Below are 19,691 nucleotides of genomic sequence, written 5' to 3'. Positions count from 1 at the left end.
AAAAAAAGAAAAACATGCAACAGAGCTTCAGACAGTAACATAAGAAATCACATATATCATATTTATCATGCAATAGAAAAAAGAAATGCAATAGATTTTCAAGTAAAAAGTACCAAACATTCACTATACAATTCTTACGTTGTATTTTATTGCAAGAAGCGAAAGGATCGCCTGTAAATCCAGGAGAACAGCTACAAATAGGGTTGTGATTTACTACTTGACACCTTGTATTTAGACCACAAGTACCAATGCAGGGGTCAATACATTTTTGATTAACACATGCTTTGTTTTGACTACACTCGGAACTGACAACACATTCAGGACGACAAGATGGGGGTGTGCCAATAAAATCACTTAAACAAGAACAAACAGCGTGATCATTTAATTCTCTGCACTGACTATTTGGTCCACAAGGAGACGGAACACACGGATCTACTGGCGTAGCTTCAGCTATAAGTATAATTTTATTTGTGTTAATAGTATACTTGGTTATTTAACATTAAAAATTAAAAATGTAATTCTCACTAATGGGTATAACATGACAAGCACTCAATGGATCCCCCGTGTAACCATACAAACAACTGCACGAAGGAGCGTGGTTTAGGACTTTGCATTCTGCATTAAGGCCACATGTTCCGGGACATGGATCTTTACACTTGTTATTAGCACATGCTTTTGTGCGATCACAATCTGCATTCGTCACGCACTCTGGCCTACAACCCGTGTAAGGGTCTCCGAAATATTCAGGGAGACAAACACAAGAACCTGCACCGTTCTTTTCTCGACAAATAGCATTAGCTCCACATGGCGAAGGATTACATGGATCTCTTGGTCCTTCAGTCGGAGCAACTATACGAATAAAATATTATAAAAATTAACAAAAAGTGATGTGATCATATAGTAAATAAGAAGAATATATTTACTTTGTTGAACAATGTAACATCCAGCAAATGGGTCTCCAGTATAACCAGTTTCACATGAACATTGTGGCCTATGATTACGTGTTACGCAAGTTGCATGAACTCCACAAGAACCAGGACATGGATCTTTACAACGCTCGTTTAAGCAAGCAAGATTTCCAGGACATTCTGCATTTATGGAACATTCTGGTCGACAGTTTGGTGGTCTTCCTATATAGTTTGACTGACAAGAACATGCTGGAGTTGAACCAACTTCACGACAAATTGAATTTGGACCACATGGAGATGGAACGCAAGGGTTTCCGCTAGGTGGTGCTTGTGTTGGCCGTGCTGTGATATAAAAATGAATTTAATGAATTTTATTAATATTTGAACATATTTTATGAATTTTTAATGAAATATTTATGTTAATAATAAAAAGTATAATTTAATTAATGAATAAACTATTATATTTTTCATATATTTTTGTAATATGAAATTTTAAGAATAACTTATTAGATATATAATAATAAATATAAACAAAAATTATTTATTGATTATGAAAAGTTATCAGTAACAGGTTATTTTCATAAATAATATTTATAAGATAAATATTCAACTTACGTTCAGATTTGCATTGAACAAAGGGATCACCGATTAAACCACTTGGACAACTACAAATAGGGTTATGGTTTATAACTTGACATCTTGCTCCAATACCACATATTCCAATGCAGGGATCTGCACACTTTTGATTAATACATGCTCTATTTTGAGGACATTCAGAGCTAACTACACATTCTGGACGACAACCAGGTGGTGTGCCAATATAATTAGTTTGACATGAACATACTGCGTGACCATTTACAGTTCTACAGATACTATAAGGACCACAAGGTGATGGTTCACATGGATTTTGAGGTATTTCATCCACTATAAATAAAATTTTAAAATTATAATAATGTTAATTATTGATAAATAATATTAATTTACTTGGAGGTGGTGGCATATGACACGCAGTTATTGGATTACCAGTATAACCCGGTAAACACGTGCATGATGGTGCGTGATTTATTACGCTACATTCTGCGTTTAAACCACAAGTACCAGGACAAGGATCACGGCATTTATTATTTACACATGCCTTACTTCTATCACAATCAGAATTGGTTACACATTCTGGTCTACATCCAGTGTAAGGGTCTCCAAAATATTCTGACAAACATATACAAGAACCAGCTCCATTGCGCTCTTTACACATAGCGTTTGCTCCACATGGAGATGGATTACAAGGCATTTTCGGTCCTTCAGTGGGCACAACTAAAATATACAATTTATTACTACACATCATGAGTAAAATTGTAAAATATATTAAGTATTCTTACCTTGTTGTATTATAGAACATCCAGCAAATGGATCTCCTGTATAACCTTGTTCACAATTACATTGTGGACTGTGGTTAATAGTTACACACGTAGCGTATATACCGCATGAACCAGGGCATGGATCCTTACATCGTTCTTTTAAACATGCTAAATTTCCTGGACATTCGGCATTGATAGTACATTCCGGTCGGCAGTTAGGAGGTCTTCCGATGTAATTTTCCAGACATGAACAAGCTGGAGTGTTACCAATTTCTCGACATACAGAATTTGGTCCACATGGAGATGGCACACAAGGATTAACTGGTACGTCCAATTGTGGAGGTTCTGTAAATATTAAATATTTTAAGGTTTAAATCATTTTTTAATATTTAGTTTTGTAAATTATTGTTATTATTTAATTTATGTTATAAATTCAACGTACGTTCTTTTAAGCATCGTACAAAAGGATCTCCATTATAACCCGGGGGACAACTACAAATTGGATTATGATTGACTACTTGACATCTTCCATTTACTCCACATGTTCCAGGACATGGGTCTATACATTTTTGTTTTACGCATGCTTTGTCTTGAGGACATTCAGAACTAACCATACATTCTGGCCTACAAGCCGGTGGTGTTCCTATGTAATTTGTCTGACAAGAACATACAGCGTGATTATTGACAGCTCTACATTGACTATATGGTCCACATGGTGAAGGTATACAAGGGTTTTTCGGTGGTTCAGGATCAACTAAAAACATGTTTTGATTTATTAAATTAAGAACATTTGAATTATAGATTGAATAATTTAATAAAAATCAATTATTATTTTCAATTATTATTGCAATTTTATTTAAACTAACTATTGTTGACTAAGTGATAATTTATTTAATCATTAATCTATAATTTAGAATAAAATAAAGATAATAGTCTTACGTGCTGGTTGTATGTAGCAAGATAGTGTTGGGTCGCCAGTAAAACCAACTGGACAGTAACAAGATGGTGAATGATTAATAACTCTACATTCAGCGTTTAAACCACAAACTCCTGGGCATGGGTCACGGCATTTATTATTCATACAAGATTTACTACGATCACAATCAGAATTTGTCACGCATTCTGGTCTACATCCAGTATAAGGATCTCCAAAATATTCCGGTAAACAAGAACAAGAACCGGCACCATTTCGTTCTTTGCATATTGCATTTGCTCCGCAAGGTGATGGGTTACATGGCATTTTAGGTCCTTCAGTCGGAACTATATTTCAGATTGAATAACACGTTATTAATGTATAAACATTTATAATATGTTTTTGTAAATATTTTTAAAACCTCAAATTATATCTTACTTTGTTGTATTAGAGAACAACCACTAAATGGATCTCCTGTATAACCATTTTGGCAAACACACTGAGGAACATGTTTTACTGTATTACATGTAGCATATATACCACATGAGCCTGGGCAAGGATCTCGGCATTTTTCGTTAACACATGCAAGATTACCAGGACATTCGGCATTTATAGTACATTCTGGGCGGCAATTTGGTGGTCTGCCAGTATAGTTAGGTAAACAAGAACATGTTGGAGTTCCATTACGATCACGGCATAAAGAATTTGGTCCACAAGGAGATGGGACACATGGGTTAGTCGGTATTATTGGTTCATCATAGATTGGTTCTAAAAAAAAAAAAAAGGTTATAGTTATTTAATCCGGAATCAATTAAAAAAGTAATATCAAATACTAACTTTCTTGTAAGCATCGAACAAATGGATCACCAGTATATCCAGCTGAACAACTGCATATTGGATTATGATTAACTACTTGACATCGTGCATTAAGACCACAAGTTCCAGGACATGGATCAACACATTTTTGATTGACACATGCCTTATCTTGAGAACACTCAGAACTAACCATACATTCTGGACGACAAGCTGGAGGTGTACCAATATAGTTTGTTTGGCATGAACAAACTGCATGGTTATTTATTGCCCTGCATTGGCTGTATGGGCCACAAGGTGAAGGTATACAAGGATTTTTAGGTGGTAGATCTGGGCCTAGAATTGGGCATAGTACAAAGAAAAACATGCAACATACAATAGAGACAGATAAGAATGAAGACATAGTATAAAATACCCATGCGTAAAAGGTTCACAAGCTAACAAATACAAAGTTAAGGAAGAAATCTTACTGGCAATAGGAAGAAGTTGACAAGCAGACAACGCATTGCCAGTATATCCTGGAAGACAAGCACATGAAGGAGAATGGTTGATCACTCTGCATTCAGCATATAAACCACACATTCCCGGACATGGGTCCCGACATTTATTGTTTATACATGATTTGTCTCTAGGACATTCGCTATTTAGTACACATTCTGGTCTACATCCTGTATAAGGATCGCCAGTATACTCGGGAATGCATGAACAAGATCCAGCATTATTTCTTTCTTTGCAAATAGCATTTGCCCCACATGGTGATGGGTTACATGGATCACTTGGTACATCTGCAGGAGGTGGTGCTAAAATGGGAAAATCTATGTTGCAGTGTGTACAATGAAAACGTTCATTGATTTAACAATGACTTTTCAAATTACTTAATATATTTATTTTTTTAAGTATAGTCATGAAATCAATAATATAAGTTTAATAATTCTTACGTATAATCGGCGTTGGTGTGCAAGCTATAAACGGATCACCATTATACCCATCATCGCATTTACATACAGGATTATGGGAAATAACTTTACAGAAAGCATTTATACCACAGGAACCAGGACATGGATCTATACATCTTTCATTCACACAAGCCAAATGTCCATTACATTCGGCATTTATTGTACATTCTGGTCTGCAGAATGGAGGTCGACCAATGTAATTTGGTGAACAAGAACAAATAGGAGTATAATCTTTAGGATGACATATAGAATTTGGACCACATGGTGACGGAACACAAGGGTTCTGTGGATGTCTATCTTGTTCCGGTAGCAAAGGCTCTAAAAATTCCCCATGCATTAAATTAATAAAATGCTACACAAAAAGCAATAACTAAAAGCGACTACGACATTCTTACTTTCTATAATAGCACAGCGAACAAACGGATCACCATAATAACCCGGGTAGCAACTACATATTGGACTATGATTTACAACTCGGCATTGCGCATTATAACCACATGTACCAGGACATGGGTCCGAACAAATTTGATTTACACATGATTTGTCTTGTGGACAATCCGAACTAGTTATACATTCGGGATGACAGTTTGGAGGATTTCCAAAGTAACCAGCTAAACAAGAACATACTGCGTGCCCATTTACAACTCGGCACTGGCTGTATTGTCCGCAAGGCGATTTCATGCAAGGGTGTTTTGTAATAACCAAATCAACTTGGCATGCTAAGTAATAAAATATATATAAAAGGAGAATTCAAAGAAAAGCAATAGCAAATATACAACTCTTACTTGGATCAAACTCAATTTTATGACATGATAATAAAGCATTTCCAGTGTACCCTTGCCAACAATAGCAAGTAGGAGCATGGTGGCTAACCTTACATTCAGCATTTAAGCCACAAGCTCCAATGCAAGGATCTACACATTTGTAATTGATGCATGCTTTATTCCATGCACAATCAAGATTGTTTACACATTCTGGTCGACATCCTAAGTAAGGATCACCGAAATATTCCGGTATACATGAACAAGAACCAGCACCATTTGATTCCTTACACACAGCATTTGCTCCACATGGTGAAGGATTGCAAGGATTTATAGGCGTATAATCGATAGCTGAAATGCGATTACACATATTCTACATTCTAATAAAATATACACAAATAAATTCATAAAAGCTCTATCCATTCCCTTAGCAAAGCCAAGATATAAAATATGCATGCACTTACTTTTATAAACACCAGATTATAAAATTATGTTACAAATGACAGTTAATAATGTTAACATTGATAAGTCCGAATAAATTATGTTTTACTAAATTATACTATTTAATTATCTTACATGATTAAAAAGCAGAATTAAGTCTTACGTGATAATGAGCATATTTTAAAAGGATCTCCAGTATATCCTTCAGGGCACATGCATATCGGTACATGATTTACCACACTGCATAGTGCTTGAGCCGCACAACTACCAGGGCATGGGTTAGTACAATGGTTATCAACACACACCTTAGATCCGATACAATCGGCATTCAAAGTACATTCTGGTCGACAGTTTGGTGGTAAGCCGATGTAGCCGCTTTGACAAGAACATACAGGTTGTTTGTCATAAGAGCGGCAAACCGAATTAGGTCCACATGAGTTATTATCACACGGATTAGTATTATCATCTGGGCACTCTAGATAATTAACCAATAACACATGCATTTATCGGTTAATATAAATGTATAGATTTTTGAATAAGTTTCGAGGATTTATTGCTTACTTTGTGTTAAAAGACACCGTTTCATAGGGTCACCGGTAAAACCCGGTTTACAAACACAAATTGCTTTATGATTAATTACCCTGCATAGGGAATTGGGTGCACATAAATTCAAACAAGGGTCTGTGCACCGTTGATTAATGCATGCTTTATTTGGTGCACATTCTGAACTCATAACACAATCTGGTTTGCAGTTAGGTGGTGTTCCAGAATAACCAAATTGGCATAGACACACAACATGGTTTTTGAGAACTGTGCAGTTGCTGAACGGGCCACAAGCATTTGGCAAACAATGTGTTTTTGATTTGGGGGGTAGTTTAGGAGCTATAATTAGATTATTAGTATATTATTAATTAAATTAAAATAATTGCATAAATGTTTTCTTGGTACATAAAAGCATAATTAAAAAAATTATATTGAACAATATAAAATAATAGATAAAATAATTTAAGATTGTGAAATGACAGGTAAAGCGTCAAGAAAACATTTATGTATATCAAAGCGGTAATATTAGTAACAGATATGTGGAAGAAAGCATGCTTACAATTTGATATTTTGATACATATTGTTAGTGGATTGCCGGTCATGCCATTAGGACAAAAGCAAATTGGGCTATGGTTGACTACTTGGCAATGAGCGCGCACGCCACAGGCGTTTTTGCATGGATCAATGCATTCAGAGTTAACACAAGCAAATGATATCGGACAATCTGCGCTTAGTGTACAACGAGGGCGACATCCCATTAATGGATCTCCTATGTAGTTACGTTTACAAACACAAGTTCCGTTGTTAATATTGCCCTTACATATCGCGTTAGGACCGCAAATTGAACCATCACAAGATAGGCGAGGCTTCCCTTTTGGTTTTGCTATTAATAATAATAATAATAATAATAATAATAATAATAGAAATAACAATTATAACCATATTTGCAGTCCAACTGTTGTAGTTCGTTTGTTAAGTAATTTTGCCTTAGTTACATAAAGTTTTAAATTACTGTAAGCTATTAGTGGTAAACCAAATTAGTACGATTAAAACGTATAGTTTATACCTACATACATTTTTGTTTTCAAATAAATAATCGTTACGTTTTTTAGGCTTTCGTAAAATTATAACACCATCAGTTGTTCTTATTAAATATAACATACCTGCAACTGCATTACATCCATTAAATGGATCTCCTTGGTAGCCAGGCTCACATGAACATACTGGTTGATGATTTATAACGGTGCATCTAGCGTTGAAACCACAAGAGCCTGTACAAGGATCTCGACATTTACTTTGTAGACATGCTAATCTAGTAGGACAGTCAGCATGAATTAAACATTCTGGTCTACAGTTTGGTGGTGCTCCAAGCATTCCCGGTAAACATGAACAAACGGGTCTACTGTCGTGTTCTCTACATTCTGAATTTGCTCCACAAGGTGACGGGAAACAAGGATTTTGATAGACGGTCGGAGGAGTTTTTGGTTCTGTTGGATTATTTGTTAATAATTTTTAATAATTTTACAAATTATATTCATTTTTCAAAAACTTACCTTCTTGAATACATCTCACAAATGGATCGCCAACAAATTTTGGTGGACAAGAGCAAATGGGATTGTGATTTATAACATTACAACGAGCATGCAAACCACATGTTCCTGGACAAGGGTCTGAGCATTTTTGTGATATACAAGCTTTGTCTACTGGGCATTCAGCACTAACGACGCATTCAGGGCGACATGCAGGAGGAGTCCCTATGAACCCTTGTATACATGAACAAACAGCATTATACCCTTGTGTTCGACATTGACTGTTTGGACCACAAGGTGAAGGTTCACAAGCATTTTGAGGAGTTGGTGCTGTAAATTATATGTAATAATAATTTATGGTTAATAAAAATATTTATTTTTGTTGAAAAAATAATCTAAATATGACAAATTTACGTTTGATTGGTTCTATTCTACAAGACTGGAATGGATCTCCGATATAACCAGGAAGACAGGTACAAACTGGTACATGACTAACGACATTACATTGAGCATTCAGTCCACATACTCCTGGGCATGGATCACGACAATGGCTAGCCAAACACGCCAAGTTTGACAAACAATCACTGTTCATCAAACATTCTGGTCTACAGCCGCCAGAGTATGGATTACCAATGTAAGGTGGTATGCACACACATTTTGCAACTTCATTATTTTCACTGAAACATTGAGTGTTTTCGCCACAAGGTGAAGGATTACATGGATCCCTGGGAATTTCTGGCAACGCAGCTAAACAATAATGATTTTGATGAGTTTTATACAAAATTCTTATGAGTATTTAACTAATAATTAAAAATAAAAGTTTGTTCAAAATAGTTTTCAAAGCATGTAAGCAAATAGAATTCAATTTTTATGTAAATTAATAATAATTAAATATATTTGTATAATACATACTTGGAGGAATTCTACTACAGCTAATAAATGCATCTCCTTCATAACCTGGTTCGCAAGTACAGAAAGGAGTGTGATTAACTACATCACATTTAGCATTTATACCACATGATTTTGTGCATGGATTTTGACATTTTTCCTGTATACAAGCTTTGTTATATGGACACTCTTGATTCATTATACATTCTGGACGGCAATACGGAGGGCTTCCAATATAATTTGGGGCACATGAACAAACTGGATGGCCCTTTTTAATTTCACAAATTGAATTTGAACCACACGGAGTAGGTTCACATGGGTTTCCAGGTACTTTTGGAGTTTCTTCGGCTATACACAAAAACAATTTATTATATTATAATAAAACAAAAACTACAACAATATTATAATTGTTTTTCAAATTTTAACTAACCAAGTGGTAAATAGCAGCTGACAAACGGATCACCTACATGTCCAGGTGGACAACTACAGATTGGATTATGGCAGATAGAATAACAATTAGCTCCTACACCACATGTGCCAGGGCACGGATCAACACATTTTTGATTTAAGCAAGCTTGTGTTTGAGGACATTCGGCGCTCACTACACATTCGGGTTTGCATACCGGTGGAGAGCCACGATATCCCGGTAAGCATGAGCACGTTGCAAATCCTTGTTCAGAAATATGACATCGGCTATTAGAACCACATGGAGAGGGATCACAAGCATTATCTGCTGGACCCATGATTGGTGGATAATCTAAAAAAAAAAAAATTCAACTTTATAGTTTTCGTTATCAAACTTTTTCAAACTTTAAAATAGCTATTTACTTGGTCTAGCGGCTTGATAACAGCTAACGAAAGGATCTCCTGAATAATCTTGTTGGCAGAAACAAACAGGAAAATGATTAACTACTTGACATTGAGCGTTAACGCCACATACTCCCAAACAAGGATTAACACATTTGTTGTTAATGCAAGCTAATGTCTGGCCACAGTCAGTATTGATAACACATTCGGGTCTGCAAGATAAGTATGGATTTCCGTAATATTGTTGGCGGCAGACACATATAGTCATTCCATTGGATTTTTTGCACATGGCATTAGCTCCACATTGTACTCGATCACATGATATAGGCTTAGCAATATCATCTATAAAATAAATTAACATTTTTAGCAAATAATAAATTATAAATACATATATATATATATATATATAGATATAAATGTCTCATACTTTGTTTTGGAGTAGAACAATGTTCATACGGATTTCCTATCAATCCTGATTTGCATGTGCATACTGGATTATGGTATACAACCATACATTCAGCTTGAATGCCACATGATCCAGGGCAAGGATCAATACATTTTTGTCCCACACAAGCTAAATTGAATGGACAATCCGAGTTATACAAACATTGAGGATGGCATTGAGGATTCCACTGTTGTTCAGTTGAAGAGCAGGGATCGCACATAGCTATTTGACCACCATAAACGTTACAAGATGAATATGGATCGCAAGGTGAAGGAGCGCAAGGTAGAGTCATATTTTTGTAAGGCTCGTCATCAGCTAAACATAAAATAGATTGGATATTTAGAATTTAACAAATTTGATATGTATAAAAAATAATAAATAATAAAAAAAAAATTAAAAAAAAATCAGTTTATTTAATTTACGTTTTGGTAGACATTGCAAGAATGGATCTCCAACAAATCCTTCTCTACATGAACAAAGCGGTGTATGATCTTTGCATTGACATACAGCTCCAAGACCACAAATGTTTCCAAAAGCACACGGATCTCGACATCTATAGTCAATACAAGCTTGGTGATTCTTACAGTCGGTGTTTAAAACACATTCGGGTTGACATCCAGTCTTTGGATCTCCTACAAAATTGGGTAAACAAGAACAAACTGGTTTACGGTTTTGAATTTTGCATTCTGTGTTGATACCGCATGGATTAGGTAAACATGGATTGCCCGTTGGAACTGGTTCTAAATCTTTGATTACAAATAAACCAATATTAATTTTAATGATATTAATCATTTTTTAAATAATTTACTTATTTGATAACAACGGAAGAATGGATTTCCAGTTAATCCATGATTGCAAGTACAAACAGGACGATGTTTTTCTACTCGACAAGTAGCACCTATTCCGCAAGATCCTGGGCATGGGTCATTACATTTGTAACCCAAACACGATTTATCCCATGGGCACTCATCGTTAGTAGTACATTCAGGACCTTTGCATCCTGTAAGTGGGTCTCCGCCCATTCCATCAGGACAGAAACACAATGGTTGTCCTATTATATAATACATGTTATTGTTAAAAATATAACATAAGTATTCTAGTTTAATAACAACGACATTAATACCTTCTGCTGAAATTTTACAGTAAGCATATTTTCCACATGGGTTTGGTTCACATGGGCTCGTTGGTATAAGACTACAACCGTTATATGGATTTCCCGAGAATCCATTTTTACAATAGCACTGTTCATTGCTTCCAGTTACATAACAGTCTGCATTTACACCACATGGTCCCGGTTGACATAACGTTTTCAGAGGTTCTAATTATAATTTTAAAGAAACACCGAGTTAAATTTATTTAAACTTTTATACTTAACAAAAATATAAATCTAAGATCCTAAAACGTACCACCGCAGAACTTGAACGGGTTTCCAATCAACGGTTCGGGACAGAAACAAGAAGGTTGCCTATTAGGATCACAAACTGCACTCTGTCCACACGGGTTGGGTTCACACGGATTTTTTTTCTCTACACATCCCCGTATTGTATTCGGGCTCTCGATATAACCAGGCAAACATGTACACTTGGCAAATCCATTATCTAATAATGTGCACTGAGTGTTAGGTCCACAGGGAGATGGTGTACAAGGATTAGTTGGTAAACGGCAAGGTGTAATTGGAGGATCTCCTTCATATTCAGATAAGCAGAAACATACTGCTGAGCCTTGGACTACTCGGCAGCCCGAGTACGGACCACATGGATTAGGTGAACATTCATCGCCTTCAGGAACTAAAAATGAAAACATTTATAAGCCAAATATCAAATATATATATATACTGTTTAGAAAATATTTTTTTATTTATCAGCTTAAGCTAAAAATAATTGACGTAAATATAAAATAGACCAAGGAATCATCATTTTTTACTTACTGCAACTTTTAAATGGATTTCCAGTCATTCCTTTTGGACAATAACAAATTGGATTTCCATTGTCGATTTCACAATGGGCGTGCATTCCACAAGGATTTGGATCACATGGATCTTGTGGAGCTGAAATGCATTCAAATGGTATATTATTGATTTTACATTACTTAAGAATTAAATCAAAAAGTTTAGCATTATAAAGTGATTTATATTAAAGCAATTATACTAATTAATTACCTTGACATCCCAATAATGGACTTCCACTGTAACCGGAAAGACACTTGCATGTCGCTTTATGGTTTGAAACATCACATACAGCATTAGGACCGCACCTGCATGGGTTGGAACATTTTCCATTGATACATGCTTCATTAGTTGAGCATTCTTCATTTAATCGACATCCAGTTACTAAACGTTATAGTAAAAATTGTAATAAGGTTTGTTTTTCCTGTATTGATTAATGCAATATAATTGTATTTTATTTGTACCTGATGAACAAGTAATGTATGGATTTCCTTGATGGCCTGGTAAACATTTGCACTCTGTACCATGGTTTACAGGATAACATTCCGCATTTTCACCACAAGAGTCTTCAGCGCATGGGTTTATACACACACGATTTAATCGATCACATAATTTATCCGGCGGACAATCTTCGTTGTATTGACAAATAGGCTTATACGAACGAACTAAAATATTTAACCATATATCATGAGTAAAAAAATGATTTGTTATCTAATTATTGAATGTTCATATTTCTCTTAAAACATATATACCACCAAAAAAATTAAATACCAACATAATTAGATATTATACTCCTAACAGGAATATTGTACACGATGTTTAAAAGCACATGAAAAACGTATAACAAATGATTTCAACAAGTTTATAAATGTTTATTATAATATTATAGCAGTAATATAACCTAAAACTAATTAAGGTTAACTTATACGAATTAACAAATTAATTAATTAAAATTTTTTTTTAGATTATAAAATTTTTTGAATAAGAACAATAAATTCTTTTAATTCTTACTTGTGTATTTGATAGGTTAATATTTAAACTGAACTATATGTAACATATAAAATAATAAGAAAGTAAAATAATTTATAGAATTTGGAATGTATTTTATTTATATTACAATATTACCTTGACTTTTTATAACTTATGTTGGTCACAACTATCGAAAAATAATAGTTATATAATAATAATAATAATAATTAATGCCAGTCTTTAATACTTGATTCATAGAATTTTATGATATGTGATGTAAATATCGTATACGTCTCATAATATATATATAGTGACCCGAATAAGAGCCTTGGCAGTATTACACTAAAAAGTAATTAACTGTTAAAAATGCATAATAATAATGATATTATTTCTATTATTGAAATAATGCTTTTAAAAGGACAATACCATAATCCAAAAAAATTATCTCATATGTTGTAACGGTTAAGTATATCGTGTTCATAAACAATTAATATTTGATTTTCATGAAAATCCGTCGACTTTGTAAAAGTAAATTTTTTAACTAACCTGGTAAACATCCGACAAAACCATTGCCTTGAAATCCTTCTATGCAGCTACAGTCAACTCCGTGAGCTGTATTTATGCAAGCTGCGTTTTGAGCACATGGATTATGAATGTTACATGGGTTTTGACAAATTTGCTGAATGCAAACTTCACCATTCGTACAATCGCTATTTGCTGTACAGGTTACTATATTCGGAATAAGTTAAAAAAAAAAAAAGAATATTTATAGATAAAACGAAGAAATTTTAAACCTCTTAAAATAAACTAGATGGTACCCAAGAAGATTGATACCAATATGGTAGATTTATATATTTACAAAATAACCTCGCGTATATAATACAACGCTATACTTTCTATAATACAATATCCAATAAATTCTTTATGGAAAAGAAGGCAAATCTCTAATTATTATACAGTGACTTATTTTACAGTAATAATGTTTTGTGTTGTTTTTGTACATTAATCATTAATTTTTTCACATGTTAATAATTTGGTTATTAATGAAATTAGTGATGATATTAGTCTTACATAGTTTTGGTTGATAACACTTTGTTGCCGGGTTTCCTTCATATCCCGGTGGACACGAACAAACAGGCCTGTGTTTAATTACATGGCATATGGCATTTGGTGCGCATACTGTTGCAAAACTACACAAATTCTCACACTGGCCCATGTAACAGGCCTCCGAGTCTAGACATTCCGTGTCGGATTCGCATACTTGTGGTTTTTTTGCAGTACCTGGTGCTATAGTATTAATAGTATTATGTACATTAGAGTTATTTACACAAGCATGTTAAGTAATCTTTAATCATTAACGATTCACCAGTAAACTAGAAGTTTCCAGTTAGAATTAGTTTTTCTGAATTAAATAACATTTTTGGTAAGTAGTTAATTCATTTATTGTTGATTATCCTTAAATAATCACCAAAATGTTAAATAATTTATCAACAAAGACATCGAGAAATTAACAAAAACTGGAAAATCTAATTTAAATCGTACAACATTCAACATTTAATTCAATGTTATCATAAATTGACTATTTCATTATGTCATGCTTCAATTAGTATAATTTCTGTGAAAGTAACCTAATCCTGAATCATCTGATATTAGAAACGTAAATACGTTTCACTTATTTGATTAATGAGTTTTCTGAATACATAGAACCTATTTAAACGCTAAAGCACTGACTGATGATTACTATATTCGGCCGATTGATATTTACACGTATTATTTATTTATAAAAAAAATCAATTGAGAACGGTGTCATTTAATTCTTCTCGAATCAACGTGACAAACAAATATTAATACACATTTTAACTACGGATTCTCCGTACATACAAACTAATTAAATTACGATACATGCTAAAACACAAATTATTATAAAAGCGGTATTTTTTATTAGTATTATGTGTAAATTATACCTTTAAGACACTGTAATGTGATGATTCCGGGCGGGCAGTTATTTACGCGGCTTTCACCTGTTGGAAGACACTTGGCTGCCAAACACTTGTGGTCGGCATCACAGTCGATATCATTCCAACACCATTTTCTGGTTGCTGTGGTTATTTTTTGTACAGAGTAGCTGTTGTTTATATTTGTTTGGTTATGGTTTGTGTATTTTAAAGTGGTATCTTCAATTTCAATACTCTTAGAAGTTATGGTATATTCGGTAGTAGTTAAAATATCATTCAAGTCAGTAGTATCCTGCACATTATCTCGGGGTGTTAATTCATTTTTATAATCGACAGTACTGTGATAATCTGTTTGAATATCGTATTTAGTCTCTTCGGTTGGCGTAACAGTAAACGGTTCAGTAGAAGTGATAAATTCAATTTTCTTATTAGTTGTAGTAACATTAGATATTCCATTCTGATTCAAAGTCATATTCGAGTTACTTTTGTTTAAACTCGTAATAGTTGTAGGATTATCAGTCACTGCAGTTACTGGATTTGCAATGATTGTGTTCTCGGCAGTTGTCGGATCATTTTCCTTATTCAAATTTGAGACAAGTACTTCTATAGAAGTTGTAATTACATTTATCATGGTAGAAGCATCACTTAGTGATGTCATCGAAGTAGTTTCAATTTGATCCAAATCGTTGGTTTTCGCTATCGGCTCTAGTGGAATTTCCGTTGTAACGGAATTAACATTTTTACGTGTGTTTGTGTCTGTCAGAGAGTGTAAACGGTTTTCTACGTTTTTATGTGTAACGATTTCATTAAACGATTTAAGAGTGGTACTTTTCGTTTTAATCCAATCGGCCATGGTGATAATTGTAACCGTTGTTGTTTCTAGATTATCGCGATTTACATATTCAACGTCTGTATCCATTGTTGTGAATGTTCCGTATGTTGCACTACTGTCCGTAATCGTCGGTATATTATTCGTAGTTGTTTCAAAAGAATTGACCGAATTGAACACTGTAAATGGTTCTGTAGTTGAATCATAGTCACTCGCTTCAGTTTTATCAGTTCGGTCTCCTTGGGTTCGTGTTGAAACAATAGATTCATTTTTTTTTTCAAAATCGAATGCAGTGGTTACCTCATTAGCCATTGTACTTATTTCGCTCGCAGAGATTGTATCATCTCTATCAGCAACGCGAGTCGATGTTATAACGCTTTCGTTTTTCCCACGTGTACGAATGGTTGTTGTTAAATCATATTCTACGCCATTAGCCGCGTTATTCATAGAACCGTCCGTTGCCTCGTAGTTTTCAGTAAAAATTTCTTTTAAAATAATTGCCTCGGTTGGTTCTGTGTTTGGAACAGTTTCTTCCGTACCATTAATTGCTGTAAAATGTATTCCCTCTACTGTTGTCGGTTTGTTTACTGACGATGTATTATTTGCACTACCCGTCGTATTGAACAATGCTTCCCATTTTTTTTTAACGTCTTGAGAAATGTTACTGTCATTTATACTGACCGATCCGGGTACTATTGACGATTCAATACTTTGTGTATTCATTTCGGGCACTATTGTTGTCATTTCATCGGTTTTAGTTGAATTATTAAACGGACGGTTAATTAAATCATTTGATACTTGATTGTGTGCCGTCACGGTCATAACTTTTATATTATCTGTTGAAATAACAGAATATTGTTCAATGTTTTCTTCAGTTGGCTGAGTAGAGATTGCACTAATCGTTGCTTCATTTTCGTCAAATTTATCGTTTAAAGTTGTGAATTCTACACCTTTATTTGTTATTGGTTGAAGTGTTGTATCGATTGAATGAAATATTAAATCACTTTCGGTTTTTTCATTGAAGACAAATGTGTCTAATGTTGTTTGTTTTGTATCTTCATAATTATAAGTTGTCGTGCCGATGTCACTTAATGTTTTGGAAATAAATGTTGAAGTTCGATCATCGAATATTCCATGAGTTTGTATATCATCAACTGGGGTATTTGAAAATACAGGATTTGAAGTTGAATAGTGAACTTCATTTTCGTTGTCAAACAATGCAGTTGTCCTTTCAATAAAAACGCCCTCGTTATTGAATGAGGTTTTCGTTGTGAATGTTTTATCATTTTCACTTTTTCGGTCAGAAACCTCAGCTAAATTAATATAAGTAGTTGTTATAAAGTTAAACTTTGTCGTAATTTCCTTTTTTTCGTTGAAATCAACGTCTCTCGTTGGGTCTACATAATTGTTGGGAATCACTAATGTCGTTTTTTCTGGATTTTTTATCATACTTGTAGTAAGCTCATCGGACGCAGTAGTTGTTACAAATGAAGTATTATTTTCTTCCGTATTAATATTTAATAAAGAAGAAACAGTTGTCTTTTCAAATGCATTAGAACTCGAATTTTTCGTCAGATTTTTTTCAATATTTTCATGGTTGTATTTGGTATTGATTCCCACATACGAATTTGTTGTAACAGGCATATTATTGTTTATGTACATTTCTTCATCAAAATAAATTGTTCTAGAGTCAATAGATTCATTTAAACTTTCCGTAGTTATTTCTGGATTTCTGTTCATACTTTGATCAGTACTAGATTTTAAATTACTGGATTTTGTCTCTAGAATAATAGTTGTAGTCTCGAAACTTAAAGATTCTTCGAATGTTTTGGCGTTTATAGCTTCTGTTGTTCCATCTTGATTAAATAACATATTTTTGTCAGTACTTGTATGTATGTTATCACTATCATATACTGTTGATGTCGTTTCGATATTGTTATTGGATGAAATAGAATTTTTCAAAATGTTCAATTCCGTTGTTTCTATAAAATTTAAATTGGTTATCTCAATTGGGTTTTGGGTATTTACATCGAGGCCATTTGTTAAACTATTGGTAGTACTAATTTGAAAATCATCAGGCGGAGAAAACATATCGATTGTACTCATTGAAGTTGTTTTTGGTAAATCTTCCGAGAACACAGTAGTTTCTATATTTTTTTTATACTCAGGAACACTTTCTGTAATTGTATTTAGTTCAGAATCATCAAAGGTTTTAATGGTAGTAGATGATACATAATTATTTGAATATGTTGTTTTACTGTCTATAGGATTAAATGCAGATGTAAACAAATCTTCCGACTGTGTTGAATTTTCGATGGGTAAATATTTGTTATCTATAGTGATTTCATTCATTAAAATTTCAAAATTTGTTGTAATAGTCATTGAAGTATTTTCTGTATTACTATCAAAAATAGCTGTTTCTGAATTTTTATCGTTTAAAGTTGTTATTTCGACTGTTTTAGGTTCATAATATTGAGTCGAATTTTCAGCAAAATTATTAATTTCGTTTCTTAAACTAGGAAAAGTGCTTTGTGATTTGTCTTTTGACGTTACAAGTTCATTTACGTTTGTACTAAATTCATTATATTCGTTTAAACTAGTTGTATTATCTATTGTTCCGAAACTCGTTGAACTTGTAAATTTTGTCATTTTATCTGAATCGATTCCAGAATGGGTTGAACCGATTTCGTTTTCATTTACGTGTCTATCCGAATATATAAAAATATTATTAGTAGTATATTCATCCAATACTTTTATCAAAGGTTCGGTAGTTGTGTCACTATCGATTGGAACTGGTTCTGTTGTAGTTATCACATTTTTATCAGATGTTAAGTTTTTATTGAAATGGTAGTCATTGCCTTTAAACATTTTTGTTGGCATCGAAGAGCTAATAATTATTTTATTAATCTCAGTTGGCATAAACGGTTTAGCTTTATCGGTCATATCGAATTCAGAAACTGTAGTCACTTCGGTTAATTTATTAGTATGTTCTGTTTCTAAGCTAGAAATTAATACATCGTTAGTTGTGATGGTCGTAACAGTGTATTGCGGTAACGAGTCTACTGTGTTTGTACAAAAGCAGGAACACACATTAAAACAAAAAATAGTTAGTTTCTGTTAAAAGATTAAGAGTAGAATATTTAAAGTGAAAGCTTTTTACATAAAACACAATAATATTGTCATATTTTGTTTGTTTGTCAAAATTATGAAATTGTACTTGACACAAACGAAAGTTAACAATATTTTGTTCTGAAACTACATAAGCGTCTGTTTTCTCTATTACAACTTAGAGGCGCTTGTGCAGTTTTTTTTAATTTTTAATTTATATTAATTTCATTCAGACTTGTGGAGGTTTCTCCGATGTTAATAAAGCTCCAGCCACCATTTCATACGTACAACAAGTTAAATAGACAGGCAAGTAATGTGTTTGATGTGTACATGTGTATATGGCGTCAACTTGAAATAATCACTAATAAAATTTACTTAATATACTACACCAATGATGAAAACAAATTTATATTCTACAACAGTTAGATTTAACTTAAATAATAAAATAAATATTATAGTATTACTATAGTACATACATTTTCATGTACATTATCTTTTATCAACTAATAAAAGTATGAAAAGAAAT

At 33.5% G+C, this 19,691-nt stretch overlaps 2 protein-coding genes across 2 annotated transcripts in view; both read right to left on the bottom strand.

The window, feature by feature from the left end:
* Nucleotides 1–138: 138 nt before the first annotated feature.
* LOC112684018 (neurogenic locus notch homolog protein 3-like) lies at nucleotides 139–6,076 on the bottom strand (the record flags this gene model as incomplete). The annotated part of the gene is made up of 14 exons (XM_025555313.1): nucleotides 5,731–6,076; nucleotides 5,341–5,664; nucleotides 4,928–5,263; nucleotides 4,460–4,789; nucleotides 4,014–4,325; nucleotides 3,615–3,944; nucleotides 3,203–3,523; nucleotides 2,706–3,017; nucleotides 2,285–2,608; nucleotides 1,893–2,219; nucleotides 1,524–1,832; nucleotides 924–1,250; nucleotides 526–849; nucleotides 139–450 (listed from the first exon to the last, which is right to left on the bottom strand). Coding segments are annotated over exons 1-14 (4,534 nt in total), but the record flags the coding sequence as incomplete, so codon positions are not given.
* A 2-nt stretch (nucleotides 6,077–6,078) lies between these two features.
* LOC112684289 overlaps nucleotides 6,079–19,691 on the bottom strand; it is a 68,399-nt gene continuing 54,786 nt past the window's right edge. Inside the window, exons 46-65 of the mRNA XM_025555718.1 lie at nucleotides 15,238–19,119; nucleotides 14,345–14,560; nucleotides 13,820–14,002; nucleotides 12,769–12,969; nucleotides 12,518–12,688; nucleotides 12,287–12,406; nucleotides 11,766–12,146; nucleotides 11,483–11,677; nucleotides 11,168–11,410; nucleotides 10,782–11,105; nucleotides 10,342–10,674; nucleotides 9,936–10,256; nucleotides 9,538–9,864; nucleotides 9,132–9,455; nucleotides 8,634–8,966; nucleotides 8,244–8,549; nucleotides 7,854–8,177; nucleotides 7,250–7,573; nucleotides 6,709–7,029; nucleotides 6,079–6,622 (exon numbers count right to left, since the gene is read on the bottom strand). Of these exons, the coding sequence (XP_025411503.1) occupies nucleotides 6,300–6,622; nucleotides 6,709–7,029; nucleotides 7,250–7,573; nucleotides 7,854–8,177; nucleotides 8,244–8,549; nucleotides 8,634–8,966; nucleotides 9,132–9,455; nucleotides 9,538–9,864; nucleotides 9,936–10,256; nucleotides 10,342–10,674; nucleotides 10,782–11,105; nucleotides 11,168–11,410; nucleotides 11,483–11,677; nucleotides 11,766–12,146; nucleotides 12,287–12,406; nucleotides 12,518–12,688; nucleotides 12,769–12,969; nucleotides 13,820–14,002; nucleotides 14,345–14,560; nucleotides 15,238–19,119 (9,152 nt within the window). The 3' untranslated portion in view covers nucleotides 6,079–6,299. The remainder of the gene's footprint in view (nucleotides 6,623–6,708; nucleotides 7,030–7,249; nucleotides 7,574–7,853; nucleotides 8,178–8,243; nucleotides 8,550–8,633; nucleotides 8,967–9,131; nucleotides 9,456–9,537; nucleotides 9,865–9,935; nucleotides 10,257–10,341; nucleotides 10,675–10,781; nucleotides 11,106–11,167; nucleotides 11,411–11,482; nucleotides 11,678–11,765; nucleotides 12,147–12,286; nucleotides 12,407–12,517; nucleotides 12,689–12,768; nucleotides 12,970–13,819; nucleotides 14,003–14,344; nucleotides 14,561–15,237; nucleotides 19,120–19,691) is intronic.

Source organism: Sipha flava, unplaced genomic scaffold, assembly GCF_003268045.1.
Source record: "Sipha flava isolate LNK unplaced genomic scaffold, YSA_version1 104_pilon_pilon, whole genome shotgun sequence".
In the NCBI taxonomy this organism is placed as follows: Eukaryota; Metazoa; Arthropoda; class Insecta; order Hemiptera; family Aphididae; genus Sipha; species Sipha flava.
Note: the sequence above shows the minus strand (reverse complement) of the source record. Positions and strands in the feature narration are given on the sequence as shown.